The sequence below is a fragment of the Acomys russatus genome, chromosome 4, assembly GCF_903995435.1.
Source record: "Acomys russatus chromosome 4, mAcoRus1.1, whole genome shotgun sequence".
NCBI classification, from domain to species: Eukaryota; Metazoa; Chordata; class Mammalia; order Rodentia; family Muridae; genus Acomys; species Acomys russatus.
Genome location: NC_067140.1, coordinates 22,943,645 through 22,965,775, shown reverse-complemented (window position 1 = coordinate 22,965,775; position 22,131 = coordinate 22,943,645). Strand labels below are relative to the sequence as shown.

General features: G+C 50.3%; 1 protein-coding gene across 1 annotated transcript; it reads right to left on the bottom strand.

Moving 5' to 3' along the window:
• Nucleotides 1-13,961: 13,961 nt before the first annotated feature.
• Nucleotides 13,962-21,609, bottom strand: C4H20orf85 (chromosome 4 C20orf85 homolog). Its single transcript, XM_051144970.1, has 4 exons — nt 21,542-21,609; nt 18,850-18,931; nt 17,245-17,346; nt 13,962-14,123 (listed from the first exon to the last, which is right to left on the bottom strand). The coding sequence occupies exons 1-4, from the start codon at nt 21,607-21,609 to the stop codon at nt 13,962-13,964; spliced, it is 414 nt and encodes a 137-aa protein (XP_051000927.1).
• Between the last annotated feature and the right edge of the window lie 522 nt (nt 21,610-22,131).

Here is a 22,131-nt window from a genome sequence, read left to right as displayed (position 1 = left end):
GTAGGCTTCCCCATTATCATTCTCATCTGGGCAGGAAGCCCAGCCGGGACACCAGCTCTGTCCTCCCCTCTCCTTCCACCTCCTGGTACCCACTGGGTCCTCTGTTTGGCTCCCCATATCCATTAGGTCCTCCCCTCCCCCTTGCCCCTTTACCCCATCTCTGTCCAGCACTTGTGGTGTTTCAAGCACCTCCACCCGTGTCCGTCCGTCCTCTTCTTCCTCTCTCCCCCTTGCCTCTCTTCATCCCCCATCTTCCCTCCCAGAGCCTGGAAGGGGGGCAGGTAAGACTATGCTGCTTGCCACTGAAATCACCCCGCCCCCCAACTCCAGAACTGATGTTGTGGGCATGCAGGACTGGCTGTGTTCAGCAAGGGGCAGGCTCCCAGAAGAGCTACAGCAGGTGAGAGGAGGGTGGGAACAGTGGCTTCTCCAAGGACTCAGAACCCCCTGCAGATGCCTGGGGATTCTTTCCAGAACGTTGAAAATGGTCTCTTTAAGTGCACTGCCATGCCAGTGGATAAGTGATCTTTATCTAGGCTGGCTGCACCCATATCATCACGAACGCAGTGTCCCCAGATGTCCCCAGTGTCCTGGTTAGGTTTTGCCTATGTGACACAAGCTAGGGTCATCTGAGATAAGGGAACCTCAGTTGAGAAAATGCTTCCGTAAGCTTTGTCTGTGGGCAATTTCTCGACTGATTAATGAATGGTTGATGTGGAAGGGCGCGGCTCCCTGCGGGAGGTGTCTTTCCTGGGCAGGTGGTCCTAGGTTGTATAAGCAAGCAGGCTGAGTGGGACTTGAGGAGCAAGCACCCCTCCATGTCCTCAGCTTTAAGTGTCTGCCCCCAGGTTCCTGCCCCCAGCTCTCTGTTGGTTTCCCTGAGGACTATAACCTGGAAGACAAGTAAACACTCCCCAGGTTGATTTTGGCTATGGCATTTTATCACAAACGGCAACAAACTGATACGCTCAGGAAGGGAAGGCATGCTTGTGGATCCTCTGTCCCCTGCCTGGGGTGACAACCCTAACACACACATCCCTCCCTACTCACTTAACCACCCAGAAGGAGCTTGTGCCCGGGTCCCTTCAAACCAAGCGTGAAGAAACACTGTGCAGTGGAGGTTTGGATCCTACACTCACCTTGTAGACATCTTACAGCCTGAGACTGGGCCTAAGCTCCCATTCAAGTCAGGCAGGAAACCAAACACTGGCAGCAGATGCACACGTTTCTTATGTCTCTGAAAACTCCTAAACCTGAGAGAACAGCGCAGCGCACTGTCCCAAATGTGCAGCCTGGCGAATTTTTACAAGCTGTACATAGCTGGGTCCCCACGGTCTTGATGAAGAGTAGAATGTGACCTGAAGTGCCCTCTCCCGGAGCCCCTCCCGGTTGCCGCCCCGCAGAGACCCCAGCCTGACTCCCGGCAGATCAACGCTGCCGTCGTCTCCGCACTTGATATAAATGGAAGCAGACAGTGCGTTCTTTTCAGTGTCTGGCGTCTTTGGCCCTGTGTTCTGTGGGTTTATTTTTATCTTCAGTCCCACCATAGCGTGTTTCCTAAGGCTGGGAAGGTTCCCACAAGCAGATCCTCTGGGTACCAATGGCTGACAAGATAACCAAGTGGCCTCAGGGGCTGAGTGGCTGGTGCTCAGAAGGCAGCTGGCACAGTGAAACATTTGCTATGCAAACACGAAGACATGAGTTTGGGGCTCAGGACCCATGGGAAAAGCTGGGCTTGATGCTTATGGTCCAAGTGCCATTCAGGAGACAGCTGAACCCCTGAAGCTGGTTGGCTAACTTACTTGGTAAGTTCTAGGTCATGAATGGTACCCGGGGAACACCTTAGACTGGTCTCTGGTCTCCAATCTCACAAACACAGATGTGCACATGTACAGGCACACGCAAGAATAAGCACATACAAGAACAAGTGTACTCATATGAACATGCACACGTCACACACACACACACACATGCACGCACGCACACACTCGCGCGCGCGCGCGCGCGCGCGCGCACACACACATACACACACAGAGCCTGAGGATTGATCAAGGCTTCTTGGTCCTACCATAGCCTCCATCCTGTTTAACTGACACGTGATGTAAGTCACATGTACCTCAGAAACTTGAAGAACATATGAGGGGAAAATTCACGCACAGAACACAGAACCGACTATTTACAAGCTCTGGCCATTTCTAGAACTTCCCACCGCACAAAGAGGCCATTTGACACAGTGGGATTTGATGTTAGCTGTTCAGAATATCGACCTCACCACCACAGTCTACCTTTAACCCATTTGTCACACTGAAAGGAGACCCCGTGTCATAAGTTCCTCTGCCCAGGGACCCTAACGCTTCCCTCCCAACTGCGCCCCCCTTTGTTTTCTGTCCTTATGAATTTACTTACTCTGAGTATTCCCCACCACTGAGGCCAAACAAAAGGAGGCCTTTGTGTTTTCTGTCATCTTGTCTCACGTGGTCACCTACCTGGATGGCTGTGTCACGTTTGTTTCCTCTTTTGGCTTCTGGTTACTTCAGGACTATTTCTTTTCTTTTCTTCTTTTCTTTCTTTCTTCTTTCTTTCTTCCTTCCTTCCTTCCTTTCTTTCTTTCTTTTTTTCCAATACAGGGTTTCTCTGTGGCTGTCCTGGACTTGCTTTGTAGACCAGGCTGGCCTCAAACTCACAGGATCCACCTACCTGCCTCTGCCTCCCGAGTGTTGGGATTAAAGGTATGCACCACCACTGCCCAGATTCTTTCTTTTTTTAAAATAAAGATGTGACCATTGCTGATGTGTGTTTGTGTGTGTGTGTGTGTGTGTGTGTGTGTGTGTGTGTGTGTGTGTAGAGCCCTCTTTTCCACCTCTGTCCTCTTCCCAAACCCACATCACCCCTTTGCAAGAGGAATCAATCAGGATTATTCTTCCACGGAGTTTTGCTTTTGAATTGGGAATTGACAACAGGAAAATCTGCATTTCCAGGTGACCTGCTCCGAGGTGTGAGGTGAGAGCAGAGTGACATGTGTCACCTTCAGTTAAATCATGTTCATGCTAGTGTGCATCAAAATGGTAACAACACCCACAGTGGGCTGCAGTCTGTCACCCCTGTGGTCCCCCTGCTGTTCCGTGGTGCTGCCACCGCTCTTGCTGTTGTCACAGCAGGAGACCTAAGGATGGACACGCCATCAAGAAAACTCATTTAACTAACTTTCAGAAATGAACGCCCCAGGCTGACTCTGTGCAGCCTTTGTAGAAAGAACCCTTGTTTGGGTCAACATGGTGATGACACAGTGGTGCCCGTGCATCTGAGAGGAAAGACACACAGACAAGACACAGGTCAGAGGCATTGGGTGGCCAGGTTCACTCTATGATAAGCTGTCTTGAGGGAACTATCCTGATAGTATTCCATGAAAACTATATGAATCGCTTTCCGGGACTGTACCTCCAACATCCCCCTCCCTTCCCCTAGGCTCGCCCTCTCACAGCCCGACCACCTTTTAACATCACTACCCAAGAGGCCCAGTGGCCAGTGTAAGAATGGTTGGGATGTGCTGAAACCATTTCCAAACCGCGTCATCTGGAGATGATGGTGATGGCAGAAGGTGACGTGGTGGCCTGTGTGGACAGCTTCTTGAAGGACTGTTGGGGTGAGGGAAAAAAGCCAAGACTCCTGCCTTGGCTGTGGGGATACTGGGGAGGGACAAAGGGCTACTGTGTGGGAGGAGACATGGCTTCCAGGAATAAAGCGCATTTTTGACATTTTCAGTTTGAGATGCCTTGTAAGATCTTCAAAAGGAGACATCAGAAAAGCACTTGGAAATGTTTTTATTTGAGAGAGTATAAGCTGTTGTTTCTGGCATATTTAATTTGTACCACACTTAATACTAATTGAAACGTTTATCAATTGGGTGATTTTATATTTTTGAAAATGGTTATTCAACTTCCTTTCGGGGGGGGGGGGATGGAGCATTTGGCCTTGAGCTCACTCCGGAACCCAGGCAGGTACTGAACTTGCAGTCTTCCTACCTCACCCTCCCAAGCAGCTAGGATTTCAGGTGTGCACCACCAGACCTGGCCCTGTTTTGGTGTCTCTTGGTTTGAGATGTTTTAGTCCATTTTTGGTTGCTGATACACAGTAACCCAGGTGGGGAATGTTATAGACAAAAAAGGTTTATTGAGGTCACTGTTCTGAGGGCATAAGGTATAGAAGGGCTGTGTCTGGTGACAGCCTTCTTGATGACAGTGCCCCAGGGTGGTTCAGGGTACCACGCAGGAGACAGTGTGCACAGGGGTGTCTGTCTGGTCTCTCTCCCTCTATCGACAAAGCCCCCAAAGTCAGTCATGGGGCTGGTGCCTTTGTCCGGTTCTCACCACTTCCAGGTGCCATGTGAGATTGTGTTTCTGCTTCTGACTGCCTCACAGTGCAGACTACATTTGAGCACCAGTGTCCCAGAGTGCAGGCTGAGCTCAGCAGAGCAGAGGGTGTCTCCTGCTACACCAGCCAGTGGTCCTGTTAGGTCTCAGCATCATCTTGGTGTCTCCCCAACTTTGTTGATTAAAGTACTGAATATGCTCATGTAATTTACATTTAGTTGTGTGTGTGTGTGTGTGTGTGTGTGTGTGTGTGTGTGTGTGTGTGAGATACATGAATGCCACAGCAGTGGAGGTCAGACATCTAACTGGGGGAGTTGGTTCTTTCTTCCATGTGGGTCCCGGGTGCTGGACTCAGTTTGTCAAGCTTGGTGGCAAGCACCTTTCCTTGCTGAAGCAGCTTGCCAGGCCATATGCTCCTATATATCATTCTAATTGTTTTATAAATTGAGGAAGAGACTGTTCTGATTACCTCCGAATTGACATAGCCTCAGCTGAGGGATTGTCCAAGTCAGACTGGCCTGCTTGTGGGAGATTGACATTGTTGTTAGTTGGTACAGGAGGACCCAGGCTGCAGGGTGCAGCACCATTCCCTGGGCATGTGGGCCTGACCTGTAAAATGAGTTAAGAGAAAGCCAGCAAGCAGCACTTCTCCATGGACTCTGACTCGGCTCTTGTCTGAAGCTCCTGTCTTGAGTTCCTGCCCAGCCTTCCCTCAGTGTTGGAGAGTGACTTGGAAGTATAGTCAAGCAAGCCTCTGTCTGCCCTCCATCACTTTGGTCAGGGTGCTTTATCATAGCAACAGACAAGCAACCAGGAGACAGAAGTTGGTACCAGGGAGTGGCTTGTTGCTGGGATGGAGTAGAGCATACAGCTTTTACATGACTTTTTAGAACATTTTATTCAAGAATTGCAGACCTTTGGAGTGCTCAGAGCTTAGTGGGCCATTATTGCAGGAGCTTGGAAGACAGCGATGGTGAGGGAAATGTGAGGCTATGCAAGACTTAGTAAGAATTGGGACAAGGCTATTCATGTGATAGTTTGACTAATAATCTACGTATGCCAGGGCCGGGGCCGAAGAAGCAGCTGGGATTAACAAGAGACCAGCCCCAAACACTGAGGCGAAATCATCTGGGAAGTATTCCCTTGGGCTCAGCACACAGCAGCTGTGGTCCAGGGGCCAATGAGCTGAGCTGGCTGCTGTCCTCCCTCAGGAGAACTTGAGAGGTTAAGGATGCCCAAGCCCTTGGTGACAGACTACAAGTGAGCCCAAGATGCCACATACTCAGTGGGAGAACCGAGATTTATGCTATTGAAATTTGATTTTGCTTTTACCCGATTGTCCCTCATGGCCTGGTTCTTCCCTTCTGGAATGGGAAGGTTTGCAACTTGCATTCAATTTCATAGGAACACACAATAGAGATGTTTCTTATAGACACTGAATTTTTAAAATGTTGTATTACATCTCAGTTGAGGGATCTTCCAGGTCAGACTGGCCTATGGGCTTGTTTCTAGGGGTCTGTGTTATTAACTGGTGTGCGAGGGCCTGGCAGCAGCATCCTATGGACAGGTCTTCTCAGCTGTATATGAAATCTCATGTAAAATCATGAGCCTGTTGAATTAGCCAGGGAGCAAAGCAGCAAACAGCATTTCTCCACAGTTTCACATTCAGCTTTCTGCCTGGAGTTCCTGTCCTAAGCTTCCTCAGCGATGGACTGGAAGGGTAAGCCAAGACAACCCAGGTTTGGTTAGCTTTACTGCCACCTTGACACAAGCTAGGAAGAGAAAAGCTCAGCTGAGGAATTACCAGGAATTCTCACCGTGAGACTGGCCCCTGGGCATATCTAATGGGCCACTTTCTTCATTAATGATTGATGTGGGAGGGCTCAACCCTCCCCCACCGCCACCTGCAGGGTGGGCTGTGTGAGAGGTCAAACTAGTGAGTGAGCAGGTTTCCTCCCTGCTTCCTGCTCTTGCTGTCACCAGCACAGGAAAGGTGCCTTCTGGGGGTGGGGTGGGTGTGAAGGCAGCTCCCCTGTACCTCTGAAGCTCGGAAGTCTTATCATATGGGAACCTTGATCCACCGTGTGGAATCGCACTGCCTGGCCACACAGGCTGATTTGTCACCAACACCCATCATATAGTCTCCCCAGAATGCAGAAGAGGGCAGTGACGAGGGACTCCGGAGGGTGTAGGGCTCAAGTTGTGACATTTGTCTATGTGGCCCAGAAGCACATGCATGCTTTTCTCATGGGGGTGTGGATGTGCACTGGTACAATGAAAGCGCTCCTTCGCCCAGCTGTTGGCAGCACTCAATTCCCAGCAGGAAGAAGCTAGACCAAGGCTGCAATTCCTCCTTGGCTGTTACATTGTTGTTTTTGTTTGCTTTAGTTTTTTGTTTTGGTTTTTTTGGTTGTTTTTGTTTTACTATTTTTGTGTTTTTGGAGACATGGTTTCTCTAGTTTGCTTTGGTTGTCCTTAGACTTGCTTTGTAGACCAGGCTGGCCTCAAACTCACAGAGAACTGCCTGCCTCTGCCTCCCCGAGTGCTGGGATTACAGGAGTGCACCACCATGCCGGGCGGCTACCTTGTTAGCTGTTAGATGGTGCTTTCCTTCCACTCCGCCTTATGTGGAGATGCCCCTGAGCATGTGCACTTGATGGCAAGGCAAATGGTTTCACTGTGAGGATGAGTGTGAGAGCAAGAGAGCTGTGGAGGGTGAGGGGGTGGAGAGATGAGGGCAGGGGAGGAAGCTGGGACATGGAAGTCAGGCTTTAATGAGTTAGCCTAGGAAATGACATCCAGTGCCTCAGGCCTTGCTTAGCCTCTGAAATGGGGACACAGCTTCCCACCACACTCCAAGGAGAGATAGCACAGAGCTTTGCCCACAGAGGGGAGTTCACTGGGGCACTTAGAGCCTGCCTGCCACAGAGCTCAACCTGGGTGGAACTGAACAGAGGTCATTTCGGGCCAAGCTCTAAGGAGGACTTTTGCTTTGTTAATTGCTTCATCGTCATGAGTCAAACTCTCCGCTAGTTTGGGTACCAGATCCGGAATGTGTTTGCATCTTCCTTTGTTTGACCCTCACATCCCAACTCCAAGTGAGACCTGAGCCCATTGGTGCATACGTTGAGGGCCACACTGGATGAGCCACAATGAGACGGTAGTTGGGAATCCTGGGAAACAGTCTTTGGATATCAAGACTAGGAAAGCCAGGCGCAGTGACAGCCTTCTTGTGACCATGAGGAAGGTGGCTAGTCTGAGTGACATGGAGATATTGTGCTGAGTGCCTTACTTAAGCTCTCCTTTTAACAGCTGCAGCAAGGGAAGGAGTTATTGGCCCAAAGGAGATAACACAGCGGTAGAGTCTATAACAGCGGCAGGAGCTGCCTTTGCCTTTGAGACTCCCAGGCAGGCTTATCAGAGATGAGGAAGCAACTTCCTCATCTACTGCCACAGGTTAGCAGAGAGCTGTTGCCCTCAACAACATAGCCTCAGGGGAGGCCCTCTACAGGGAGGGGGGTATGGAGAGAGAGGGAAAGGGAGAAGGAAAGGGAGATATCTAGATCTTTGGAGGCAAGCTATCAGACTAGCTTGACATTCCAATTGCCCCTGGACCTCCTCTTTGGACTATAAGACACTTCCTCGTGATTAACCACATAGAGGTGTGTCACTTGCACCTGGAAAGAACGGGACGGAGCTGAAGTAAGAGTCTGTGCTCTGGAGACAGACTCGAAAGCCTGATCAAAGCACACCTGAAGCCTGAAGTCCCCCTGGGCTTCCCAGGTCCGAGGTAATACGGTCCTCTCTCTCTTGGCTGCCCTGGGGTGGGTTACAACCAACAGAACCCTCGAATAATTGCATAAAGGCAAGCAGCTATGAGCGACTCACTCCTACAGTGTCTTCTGTAACAATAACATTTTATTTCTAAACTTTTCATCAACTCCAACCTCTAAAGTGCACCAAACCCCAGAAGTGCTCATTTTGTTTGACACAAGTGATAATTTGTGGGACAAAACTCCATAGACTGACATTTGACTCATTGGAGGCTTTATTTGAGTTAGTGTGTTTAAGTTCCAACAAACAATGGTGAGCCAGAGAGATGACTCATGGGCTAAGAACACTTCAGTTAGTCCATTGGACATGGGTTCAATTCCCAGCACCCTCACGGCATCTCACAGCCATCTGAAACTCCAGTGCCTGGAGATCTGATGTTCCGTTTTTGGCCTGGGGGAGAATGCATGCACACACACACACACACACACACACACACACACACACACACACAGAGAGAGAGAGAGAGAGAGAGAGAGAGAGAGAGAGAGAGAGAGAGAGAGAGTCAAAATATTCATACACATATTTTTAAAAAGTTAAAGAATATTAATGAATTTAACTTCGTGGGCCTGTCCAGACTCTGCCAGTGGGTTATATAATGCACAGTATATGTAATCCCTAAAACATGATAGCTTTAATCACTCAAGCAATTTACTCAAGGTCTCTGGGAGCCTGAAATGCTGACTCCCTAGGGATAGTTGTCCTTCTTACAGCACGTATGAGTTGGTGCCCCTGGCTTTCAGCTGTGTCCAATTATACTTTCTTGTAACTCAAACTCAGGCGTTCCTAATTTGTGTTCGACTGAAACATGCTCACAACTGGCTTGTTCTGAGTCCATGATCCAGTTCTGCTTGGCAGCACTTCTGAGCCTGTTGGTTTGGGCCGAGTCCAGCTGGTGGTTCACTATTGAGAGGATGTCTATATCATGCACATGGGCTCTCCAGCTGCGTCTTGACCTTGGAAATACTGTAGTATTTTACAGGGTGTGGTGACATTTATGGGCCTGCTTGGACACCCACAAAGATGTGAATTTCCATAGATTAAAATATCAAGTTGGCAAAGGTCCAGGGTAATTGAATCCTGGAGCGCTGTCCACCTCAATTCTCAACTGGGCCCTTGACTTGGGGCTTGGGGCTCATTAGGTGCTGGTGGAGTGCAGAGTGCAGAGGCCAGGCTGGAGCCCAGGAGAAGTGGATGGGGGGGGGGGGATACGGTGGGGTGGGAGGACGGGGCAGAGAAACAAGACGCCCAGGGGGACAGTTCACGTCCATTTCTTTAAATCAAACCACATATGTGCTGGTTGATGAGTAAGTTATTGCACAGACAGTACACTGGCTTGTTTTATGTCATCTTGACACAAGCTAGAGTCATGTGAGAGGAGAGACCCTCAATGAAGAAAATTGTCTCCATAAAAATCCAGCTGTAAGCAGGCTTATAGGACATTTTCTTAGAGACTGATGTGGGAGGGGAGGGAAGGGAAGGGGAGGAGAGGTCCTTAGCCCTCTGTGGTCCTGGGAGCTGCATCAAAGTAGGTTGAGTAAGCCATGGGGAGCACGCCAGTAAGGGGCACCCCTCCATGGCCTCTGCATCAGCTCCTGCTTTCAGGTTCCTGCCCTGCTTGAGTTCCTACCTTGGCTTTCCTCAATGGACTGTGACCTCAGGATAGGTAAGCCCAATTAACCCTTTCCTCCCCAAGCTGCTTTTGGTCATGGTGTTTCATCACAGCAATAGAAATGCTAAGGCAGACATACAGCTTCTGCCATTGCAAGGGGTTCCCAGACGTTAGCTACAGATATCTAAGGAGGGGCTTGGAAAGACACAGAGCAAACATGAAAACCTGAGTTCAGATCTAGTGCCACGTAAATTCTGGGCACTATAGTGCACACCTATAATCCCAGAAGTGTGTGTGGGGGGGGCATGTTAACAGAGATAGAAAGCTTCCTGGAGTTTCTAGACATCTTGACTGGTCACCTTTGTGAGCTCTTGGGTCAGTGAGACTCTATCCTGACTCAAAAAGTAAAATGATACCAACTGAGGAAGAAGCCTGACAACCAGCACTGGCCTCCACACGCATATACACATGCGCACACATGTCTGCACACACAACACACACTCTACATGGCACGAATATATAGATAATGACAGGAACCAATGGGGCACAAGAGATTTCATCTTGTCTTCAGGTATTGGGGATGGAGCTAAGACCTTGAACATGCTAGGCCAGTGATTCACCACTGGGCTATCTTTTCACTTTTTATTTTGAGACAGTCTTCTAAGCTGCCTGGGCTGGCTTCGAACTTGTGCCCCACCTGCCTTGGCCTCCTGAGCAGCTGGAATAACTAACCCTGACCATAAGGCTTGGATGCAGTCTGAGTCGCTTGAAACTTTTCTCCTCACAAGGATGCTGCGTGGGTGAGGAGTGCCATATCCATCTTCCTCCTCAGCGGGGTAAACTGGATGCAGTGGTGGTTGCCATGGAGCACCTGAGCTTTCCTGAAGGTTTCATGTTGCTGAGAGCCATTCACCTCTATCACCGCTGCCTGGTGTGACCAGGTTATTGCTCCTGTGGGTGCCATCTTCAAAGGCCAGAAACAGACACTCTGGCCTTACGTTTGCTGGAAGTTGAGACAGATCCAAGAGCCCACCCCTTTTAAGATGGGTTTCATGTAGCTCAGGCTAACCTCAACGTAGCCAAGGATGACCTCCCAAGTGCTGGGATTGCAGGGATGCAGCACCACACCTGGTTTATACAGGACTAGGGACAGACCTGGGGCTTCGTGCGTGCTGGGCAAGCGCTCTGCCGATGGAGCTCCAGCCCCAGCTACAAGGTCACCTGGCTTCGTTGGGGTTTTTGGTCACTTAACTGCTGCAGGCACACAGACACCAAGACCACCACTCCCAGATGCAGCTTTTGATTAAGAATTAGAACAAATACCGCCTGTTCTGGGAGGGTCATCCCCACTAAGGTGTGCACTGCCTCATGTATGGAAATCCATGGAAACACGATCCTCAATCTGCTAAAGGGGATACGGGACAAACCAGTGCTCTTCCAGCCACACTCCTTCACTGTGGGGACATCTGATTGCAGGAAGGGACATGTACTTCTTCAAGGGCAGATGCCTTGCCTGCAGAACTGACTGAGACGGCAGGGGCAGGCCCGGCTAAGCATTTGATCGCTCAGTCTACATCAGGCTGAATATGTCTTGGCGGCTAGGACATTTCCAATGTCAAAGGTACTACATGACCAGAGACAGCTGGGTAAGGAGGCAGAAAACTGTGGACCAGGAAGACAGAGGAGGGAAGTAGTGTGCCAGCTGCCTTCCTGTGCCAGGTGGCTAAAACACAGAAGTAAAGGCTAGCAGCCTGAATTTGGAGTTGTATCACAGAGGAGGGTGTAGATCTGGAGTCAAGGGTTGAAGTAGCATGGCCCCTCTGAAGCTGGAGAGGATAGCAGCTTCCTCTGGTGGGTTGCTGCGGAGTTCTGGTCAACCTCGGCTTATAGATGCTCTCTAATTACTGAGGTCATCTGGCTGTAATCTGTCTCTCTTTCCTCTCTGTCTCTGTCTGTCTGTCTGTCTGTCTGTCTGTCTGTCTGTCTCGTCTCTCTCTCTCTCTCTCTCTCTCTCTCTCTCTCTCTGTGTGTGTGTGTGTGTGTGTGTGTGTGTGTGTGTGTGTGTGTGTTCTCTTCTCTTTGGGAGGCTCAAAAGTCCAGGATGAGCTAGCTCATCCTGGTTGAACTAGCTACATTTGCAATGACTTTATTTCTAGTTGAGTGCTGAAGGAACTGGAGGTTGGGACTTTGACAAATATTTTTTTTTTTTGGAGGGGGGGAGAAGGTCATGGTTCAATCCCCTAGCAGAACCCTTAGTTTTCTCAAGCCTACAAAGCCATGAAATTTCCAGCTGTGGATCTGGCACACATGGTGACTGATGATCATGGCCACCATACTCAGAGGTGGGTTCACCACCCCAAAAGGCTGTGTTCTTGCAAAACCTTGGAAAGCTCATGAAACTCCATACCTTGGGGCTAGAGGAAGGATGTGGAAAGACAGAGCAATCCCACCAGCCCAATTGTGGTTTCTGCCAGGAAGCCTGGCCCTAGCTCCAGGAGGCTGGCTCTGGAGATCAGTTGGCCTCTGGGTCTCCAGCTGGAGGCTCGGGTTGTATGCTGGGCTCCTGGGGTTGGGAGGCTCCCAGCCATGAGTCTGGGGATGCTCTAGGAAATTCTGTCCCCAGATGTTTGGTGCCCAGCAGCCATGAAATCCCTTTTGGAGAGTGGTGGAGGGGTGGAGGCCCATGTTCAGAACTGGGAGAGGTCCTTGGATCTCCCCAAGAGGAGAGACCTTAGGCTTCAGCAATGGCTCCACCAAATGAAGGCTCTCCCAGGCCAGGCCATCAGCCAGTCACAGAAGAGCTCTGCCTCCCCACAGTGCTGATAGGAGGAATGTACGCCTCTCACTGTGGAGCAGAAATGGAACACCAGGTTTGGGGCTGTGGTTGAGTACTTGGCCAGCATACAGGGGGCTCTGGCATTTGCCCTCAGCACTCCATAAACCTGTTTTGGTATTGGCAGAAGGATCACGATTCAAGGTCATCCTCTGATATCTATTGGCCAGCCTATACTACACAAACCCCTACTTGGGGAGACCAGAATCAGCTCCCACAGGCTCTGCCTGTCCTGTTTTTGATGGTCCAGTTCATGACATCCTGTCACATGCTGTTCTTCTTCTCTGGGCATCTGGGATCCCCTCTCCCACCTGCTGGCGGAGGGTCAGGTGGAGAGTTGTAGAACTGAGCAGAGGGAAGGCAGAAAGAAACTGCTAGATGAGCGACAGGTATCCACAGGGTGAGAATGGCCAGGCCACTGAGCAGGGCAGGCATGCTCAGTAAACTCAGAAAGGGATTTCTGGAAATCCATTTAGTGGCCTTGGCCTGGTTTCTGCCCTTGAAGCTGTGGACTTACTGAAGACACCTCAAACAAGGAGCCTCAAGCTGTCTCATTCCTTCTGAAGAGCAAGGGATGTCTGGACACAGGAGCCCTAGGCAAGCAATCTCACTGTCATGAGAGAGGCCATGGAAAAGCTGATGCAAAGTGTTCATGGGAGCTTCCTGGGGACTGAGCACAGGGTCATGTGGAAGCAAGGCAAACATTCTGCCACGGAGCTGCACCTCTAGCCTTCTCTTTGCTTTTTCTTTGGAGGGCAGGTCTTACTGGGTTTCCCAGGCTGCCGCCATCACTCTCTCCCTAGGTCATCTTTGAATCTGTGAGCAGCTGCGATGACAGGCCTGCACCACTGTGCCTGATGCTGGACATGTGCTTTCAAGTACTTCCTTTCTTGAGACAAGATCCCATAGAACTCAGGCTCGCTGCAAACTTGACATGCCAAGGACGCCCTTGAACCCATTTCTTCTGACTCCATCTCCCGTATCTTGTGATTACAGCTCTGTAGTGCCATACCCAGGCGCCAATCCCCAGCCACAGGCAAGTGTGATTAAAGTTAAACCACTATTGCTCTTCCAAACCATAGTTAGGGGATTCCCACAGTCTCAACAAACATACAAACAAATCAACAAATGAACCAGGGTCTCTAGTTTACCTTATGTTAGGCAAGGATCCTGAAAAGCACCAATCATCCACAATGCCTAGGGCAAACCATTGTTCTTCAAAACATCCCCTGAACAGAGAGATGTGGGGAGCTGTCCTCAGGGATGCTCACCTAGGCACAGCGCACCCCCCTCCTGAGGTGGAGGCCAGTGGCCTTCAGTGCACGCCTTGCTCAGGCCAGTGCAGCTCGTGGGCGTAAGCCCCTTTGCAGCTGCGGATCTCTGTGTCATGCTCCAAGCATTTGTTCAGGCCCGGCACGCCAGATCGCCATCCGATGAAGCCCTGGGTGGTCTTTGGGACCGGGGGTGATGGAAGAATCTGGAATAGGAATGCAAGGGGTTAGTCACAGGGGAGACTCCTTCCTGCCCCCCACGGTGCTGACAGGACAAAGACATGCATCTCATTGTTGGGCAAATGGCCCCACGTCCTACAGGAGAGTCTACAAGGTGCCTGCGATGCCACATGGGGCCTAGCATAGAAAAGACAGAAAAGCCAATATTAAGCAGTGTGTGCTGAGGTAATCACTTTTCCACCAGCCAGAGTTTGAGGTGCATGTCTTTTATTTATCATGCACACAGGCACGCACATGTTTGTGTTTGTGTGTGTGTGTGTTTGTGTGTGTATGTGTGTGTGTTGGCTTTTGAGTCCTTAAGTTTCCTATGTGTTTCTGTGTAACACCGACTAAAAGCAACCTGGGAAAAAAAGAGCTTGTTTGACTTACACTTCCAAGTCACTGACATACTGGTGAACGCCTTTAATCCCAGCACTTGGGAGGCGGAGGCAGGTGGATCTCTGTGAGTTCAAGGCCAGCCTGGTCTACAAAGTGAGTCCAGGACAGCCAAGGCTACACAGAGAAACTTTGTCTCGAAAAACTAAAACCAAACCAAACCAAACCAATACAAAACAAAAACCAAACAAGTCACAGCTCATCACTAAAGCAGGGCAGGGCAGGATGCTGACATAGAAACTATGAAGGGATGTTGTTTGTTGGCTCAGTCTCCAGATCACTCACAGGGTCATCTTATAAAGCCCAGGGCCACTTGCCTAGGCATGGTGCCACCCATAGTGGCCTGAGGTCTCAAACATCAATTGACAATCATGAAAATCCCCAATAACTGTCTCTAGGCTACTCTGATCTAGGCAATTCCTCACTTGAGGCTTTCCTCTCAGATGACTGTCAGCTGTATCAAGCTGACAAAGCTAACTAAGACAAATGTCCTAGTTTGGGGTTCTATCCTGTGGTGGGACGCCATGACCAAAAACAATTTGGGAAGGAAACGGTTTATTTCATTTACAGCCTGTAGCTGGTGAGGGTGGGAACCTGGAGGCAGGAGCTGATACAGAGGCCATGGAGGGCACTGCTTAAAGCTTGCTGCTCGTGGCTTGCTCGTTCTGCTTCCTTACATCCCCCCCAGGACCACCTGCTGAGGGATGGCCCTACCCACAGTGGGCTGGTGTCAAAGTAACTTTTATTCTCCTGGCTCAGTTGTTGTCTGGGAGGCTTACTGCCTCTGTCTGCTAACCTAGGCCAGGTCCTGGAAGCTTCTAGCCTCTGCAAAATCTAATCTAGGCCTAGAAACTACGACTTAATAAGCTCACCCTTACTTGTTCTTTCTGAGCTCTGGGCTGGTTCAACTCAGCTGTTTTGGCTCAAACTCTTCTCCCAGCTGACTTATTTAATCTGGCTTCTCTTTCAACCTGGAATTGCTCTGCTTGGCTCAAACTAATTCAGCAATCTGCTCTAATCTTCTGGCTTCTTCTCATTTTCTGGCCTTTCCATCTTTACCTGAGTTCTTTCTCTGCAACCCATCTCACTATTACTGTCCTGGTAAAAACTTCCTCCTCTCTCTGTAAAACTGCCTCTTTAAAAAAATATTTTATTTTATTTTAATTTATGTGCATTGGTGTGAGGGTGTCAGATCTTGGAGTTACAAACAGTTGTGAGTTGCCATGTGGGTGCTGGGAATTGAACCTGGGTCCCTTTGGAAGAGCAGGCAGTGTGCTCTTAACCACTGAGCCATCTCTCCTGCCCCTGTAAAACTGCTTCTTAAGTAGCTTCCCTTTCCTCTCTCGTGAGAGTTGACATAGCCTATTCTGTCAAATCTTTTTCTGATTCGTCACCTTTTCTACCACTCTATTAGACATCACTTTAAAACATGGGTACTTCCTTCTACAAACTAACTTTACCTTTGTTTTGAGATTGAAGGCATGTACCACCATGCCTGGACCTAAGCTTTTCTTTACCTGATACCAGGCTAGCCTTAAACTCAGATCCTTTTGCCTCTGTCTCCTAGATTAAAGGCGTGTTTGTATTCCAGCCAGATCACACATCTTTGGGTGTGATCTCTTGCCAGGCCGATCACATAAACCTAGAAAGTCTTTGGATGTGGTCTCTTGCCAGAACAGCCATGTTCTGAATCAACATTCCTCTAGAGACTGGGCCTGCCCACATCAAGCAGTTATTTAGAAAAAATACACTTCAGGAGTGCCCACTGGCAAATCTTATGGAGGCATTTCCTCAATTGACAGTCCCTTTTCCCAAATGACCGTGCCTTGTGTCAAGTTGATATAAAACCAGCTGGCATGGCATGTGTCTTCCTCAGTGGCCCCTAAACCTGGTCTCACTGAGTCTGTAGCTCACTGGTTCAGACAGACTGGCTGGCCAGTGAGTTCCAGAGACTTGAATGGGGGCAGCCTGGCCCCAGAGGGGCTTACCCATGGCTCTTGTGACCCTTTGAAGCACTGCCTGCCCACTGCATTCCCTGATTCCCCTTCTTCCTTGCTTCCGACTGTTCACCCAGCACCCAGTAATGGCAGACACTCACCGCCCTCTGAAAAATGCTGGTTCCTGTCCCCCAGTCCTTCAAGCACACCATCCACAGAAGCCCAGTCTCCAAGGCGGGTGCTTTGCTAACCTGAGATACAGGAACCCTGGACGAAGTGGAGACACAGAAAGTCCAGCCACTCATCCAAGACGACACAGAGCTAAACAGTGCCATGGGACTCAGGCTCAGAACTTACTGTAAATCTGAGCCTCAGCTGCTTTCCTGGCCCCATAGCATATGTGTATGTGTGCGTACATATGTGTGTGCGCACATTTGTGTGTCCGTGTGTGTCCATGTGTTTGTATGTGCATTTGTGTGCTTGGATGTGCATGTTTATATGTGCGTGTGTTTGCATGCATCCTTGTTTTTATATATGAGTGCGTGTGTGTGTGTGTGTGTGTGCATGTGTGTGTGTGTGCTCATGTGCTCAGTGTGTGTGTGCATGGCCTACATGTGCACTTCGGTGTCATACCAGTGGGGTTTCCAGCCTGGTTGTGGGGCTCTTGTGCCTGCCCACCATAGCCATGTCCTCAACTCTGGTGGCTGGACAAACCACAGTTTGCAGTGGGGCTCATTTCTTATTTAGAAAATGGTGTAAAAGCAGTTTTTTGAACCTTGATGTATTTGTCCAAGGGGCTCACTGGCCGGATTCGGAAGTGGCTAGGCAGCTCGATCTTGGGCTTTGGGGTGTGCGGCTCTTCTTCACCCTCAAGTAGCTGAAACAGAACCCCGGAGACAGGACCCTCAGGCTCAGGCTAGGACACGAGCCCTTCATTTTACCCCAGAAGGCCATGCATGACAGATGGCAGCGGCGGGGGCTCCAAGCAGAGGTACTAAGGGTCCCAGGGCAAGCAGAAGGTGGTGGAAATGGGATCTGAGCTGCTAAGTTCGCCCTGAGTGACCCTTGCTGAGGGCCTCTGACTAATCTTGCAGCCTCAGTAATCCCCACCGTGGGACCAGGGAAGTCATCCCTAGTTGTGAACTGAAAAAATGTGGGTGCCAATTTCAGGACCAGGCTTTTCCAGCCACAGAGGAACACCCCACACTCGGGGAGAATTTAAAGCCATTTAAAACTCCATGGAAACCCAACTTAATTACACACGAGGAATATTAATACCAGATCACTCGAGAACAGTACATTATTAAGGCCCCTACTTTATGCATCGGTTTCAAACCGTATAACTGTCTAAGAATTTTAAAAACCTCATTACCGATGGCATAATTTCAGGGCCGTGCAGCGGGCAGGCTGCTGGTGGGGCTTCCGCTGCTGTAAGTTAGAATATTTTGAACTACACAGTTCTGGTCACTGTTTGCCTTCAGAGGGAGAGAAACCACCTGAACACTGGCCAGAGGTACTTGAGTCCCAACAAGGCCACCCCCGGAAGCCCTGTGGGCACTGTGAGTGTCTATATAAGCAGGACACACTCACTCTAGAAGCAGGTTTCGTGGGAACACTTGGACTCCTGGACTGAGCTTATGGTGGCTGCCTCTGTGGTCAGAGCTGTCTCTCAGCCCATGTCCCCACCACTTTCTATCTGTGATGCTGGCCCCCTCTGATTCTGTCATCTGTGTCGTCCCTTGTAGACATCTGCATGTGTGACCCATGCTTTAGGGAACCCTTGGGAGGGAAGACACTGTCTCCATCAGTCCTTACAGATCCCTTCGCTTCTAGGCCTGCAGAGGGGGCCACCCATCTTTGTCCTACCTGCACCTGCAGTCAGTTAGGCAAGAGCTCCCACCCCACTTCACAGAAGGGAGGGGGTCACGTACCCTCAAAGCGAGACTGAGACTAGCTGGCTTCTCACCTTGACACCCCCTTTGCTAGTTTTGTGGCTGGCCATTGTGCTTTGAGCTCAGTGGGTTTGTTTGTTGGTTTTTCATGGGCACCATGCACCTGGCTGCTCTGCAAACCACAGAGCTGGTGTAAAGGATGTGCCAGGTACACGCTTTGCAACTCCTCAAAGGAGGGAGATTCTGGATTCGGGGAAGCAGGAAAAAAAGCTAATTAATTAGGTGTGTATGTGTGTGTGTATACCTATGCTTGCACATGCCAGAAGAGGGTATCAGGTGTCCTGTTGCATGGCTCTTACCAACAAAGATACCCCAGTCCCTCTCAATTCATTCTCGCTGATGGTAGCCATTTTGTCCCTGACTTGACTGGTTATGGCCTGGACACAGGGGCAGGGTGGGGCGGGGCTTCTGATGAGCTTTTCACTTACCTCTTCCATGGAGGTGGTTAAATATCCCCACTTCGTCGGCCAGTTTTGCTGGGCTTCAGATTCGGCCCTCAGACGGTATCTCCTGAGAAAGAGAAATCCTAAGTGGGAGGTGACCCGCTCAGAAAGGCCCCCTGAGAACCTCTTAAAGCATGGAGAACTGCCTGCCTGTGTAGCCTGCACACTGGCAGGCTCATGGGACTGCATGGAGATGTGGTTGGGGCTGGAGCAAGGAGGGAAAATTCGATGGTCTTGACTGAGCCTTTCTTAACTTATGGGGAGACCTTGGCCAAAACAAGAGAGGAGGCAGTGATGGGAAGAGATGGTGCAGTGGGCATGGTGTGAGGATCTTCTGGGCCCGGGGCTGGCCGCTGGAGGGGCATCTGAATACTAGCCCTCTTCTCCTGGAGGCCCCTGCCTGTCCTTGGAGGAAGAGCTGCAGGAGACAGAAGTACCCATGGAAGGGGCAGGGCATTCAAAAAGACACTTTGCCCTGGGTTCCTGCAAGTATAGACTCAGCAAGTGTGAACTTGAACACACAGAGCCTTCTTAAATGTCGCCCCCTAAGTACTCCACCCACCCACCCCAGCCCACCTGAGAGCTGAGCTGAGGGGCAGCTGATGTGGTATTGTGTTCGGTTCTGCAAACACAGAGTTCAACTTGATCCTTTGAGCTCCTTCTATTTGGGAACCAGAATCTGTACCCCTTCCCTATCTCTGACGGTTTTGGAGCCTTAGCCAAGCTCTATACTCTGGGTCCAACATTAGAAAACAAAGTCTGGTCCTTTCTCTTTTCTTTGTGTATGTGTGTGTGTGTGTGTGTGTGTGTGTGTGTGTGTGTGTGTGTGTGTGTGTTCCCGTGTGCAGACCTTTGTGAAGGTTGGAGGTCAACCTGGGTGTTGCTGTGGTGAAACACAATGACCAAAAATCAACTTGGGGAGGAGGAAAGGGTTTATATTTGGCTTAGGCTTCCACATTGCTGTTCATCGTAGAAGGAAGTCAGGGCAGGAGCTCAAGCAGGGCAGGAACCTGGAGGCAGGAGCTGACGCGGAGGCCATGGACTTGCTCCCCGTGGCTTATTCAGCCTGCTTTCTTATAGAACCCAGGACCACCAGCCTAGGGATAGCTCCACCCCCAATGGGCTGGGCCCTCCCCCATCCATCACTAATTAAGAAAATGCCTTACAGGCTTGCCTACAGTCTAATTCCCCCCAACCCCCCCCCCCCTTGTAGACCAGGCTGGCCTCGAACTCACAGCGATCTCCCTGCCTCTGCCTCCTGAGTGCTGGGATTAAAGGCGTGCTCCAGCACCCCCTTCCCCCCCCCACACCCCCCCCCCCCGGCCTACAGTCTGATCTTATTGAGGCATTTTCTCTGTTGAGGCTCCCTCCTCTCGAGTGACTCTAGCTTTTGTCAAGTTGACATAAAACTATCCACACACTTGTCACTCCTCAGGAGCCCTCCCTCTCGTCTTGTAGATTAGTCTTGCTGTAGGCTCTGTGCTCACTGATCAGGCCACGCTGGTTCCAGGGACGCACCTGTCTCCTCCTGCCATGCTCTGGAGGTCAAACTCTGGTCTTCATCCTTCTGTGCAAACACTTCCCAGCTTGCGCCCTCTCCCAGCCCCAGAGCCTGTCTGCTCTCATGTACGTTCCCTGGACATTCTGTGTCTGAGTATATGCACCTGTGTGGAGGTCAGACCTCTGGACAGGTCAGCTCTCCCAGGGTCTAGGGTCTGAGCTTAGGCCCTCGGGCTCTCTCTGTCAACACGTCCACCCACTGAGCCTTCTCTCTGGTCAGAGGGTCTGTTTCTCATAGAGATGAAACCAACTGGAGCCACAAACGTGCCTGGAAATTTCCCCATGGTCATATCAAGAAGGCAGTAAAGAGACTCAGCTGATAGTTTTCATGTTACTTTTTTAGTGTACCCTTGTACCTAAGGTCTAAATTAGACTTCCTATAGTGGTTAAAATGTCAAGTGATGGGAAACTATTTGGCACTCAAGAAACAGCCATTACAAGTGCCTTATGGACACAAAATTTTCAGAGAATGGATTTCCCCCCCCTGTTTGAGACAAGGTTTCACTATGTAGTAGTCTTGGCTGGCCTTGAACTCACAAAGATCCACCTGCCTCTATAGTTCCAGTGCTGAGATTAAAAGTATGGGACACTGCACACAGGCCTGGATCTATCAAAGTTAAAATGTCTTCTCATTTAAAAGGATCGGGCTTGGTAGCTTTCACCTTTAATCCCAGCACTCGGGAGGCAGAGGCATGCGAATCAATCTGAGTTTGAGGCCAGCCTGGTCTACAAAGTAAGTCCGGGACAGCCAAGGCTAACACAGAGAAACCCTGTCTCATAGAGCAAACAAACAATACAAAAAGGATAAAGGAAAACCAAGGGTGAACCGTCTCTCCTTCGAGGTTGTCAAAAATTAGTATTTTAATTTTCTTTCTTTCTTTCTTTTTAATTCCCTATTGGAATTCCTCCAGTCTCCGCTGTGGACAGGAGGGAAGGGTGGAGGCAAGATGTGGTGTCCCTGTGTCCCTAACGTTGGTCCCTCTCCTGCAGGTCCCTGTATCCTTTGAGCACTCCTATAGTGCCCAGTGGTCCAGCGCCTTCTGGTCTTGGTGGGGAAACTGAGGTCACCAAAGTGTGCCAATGGCAGGGAAGAAGGGCGCAGCCTAGCGGGCCTTACCAGATCTCATCCTGGGCCACCAGGTTCATGCGCTCTGCGGCGGTGGTGCTCAGCGGTTTCTGTGCCATGGCTCCGGAGTCTCCGCAAACCCGTGCACTCCTGCCCTAGATTCTGTGTCCTTAGATATAGTCCCGTCACTGGGAGACCGGTTGCCAAGTAACACATGACGCGGACGCAGAGCCACACCCGAAGGGAAGCGGGTCCCTGGAGCTTGCCGCTGGCCTCCGCTCTCTAAGCGCCCAGTGGTTACTCTGTCACGTGCTTCTCTGAGAGACCAAACCTAGCACCAGCATCCTCACTCCGCTTTTGATACCGGGAGTTGCTCCACCTCGGACCTACATGCCCAGCCTTTGCTGGGCGTGGTGGCCCACACCTTTAATCCCAGCACTTGGGAGGCAGAGGCAGGCGGATCGCTTTGAGTTTGAGGCCAGCTGGGTCTACAAAGCGAGTCTAGAACAGCCAAGGCTACACTGAGAAACCTTGCCTCAAAAACAAAACAAAACAAAACAAAAAAAAGGAAAAAAATTGAGAAAGGATCTCTCTAAATTGCTCAGGCTGACCTTGAACTCACTCTGTAACCCAGACAGACC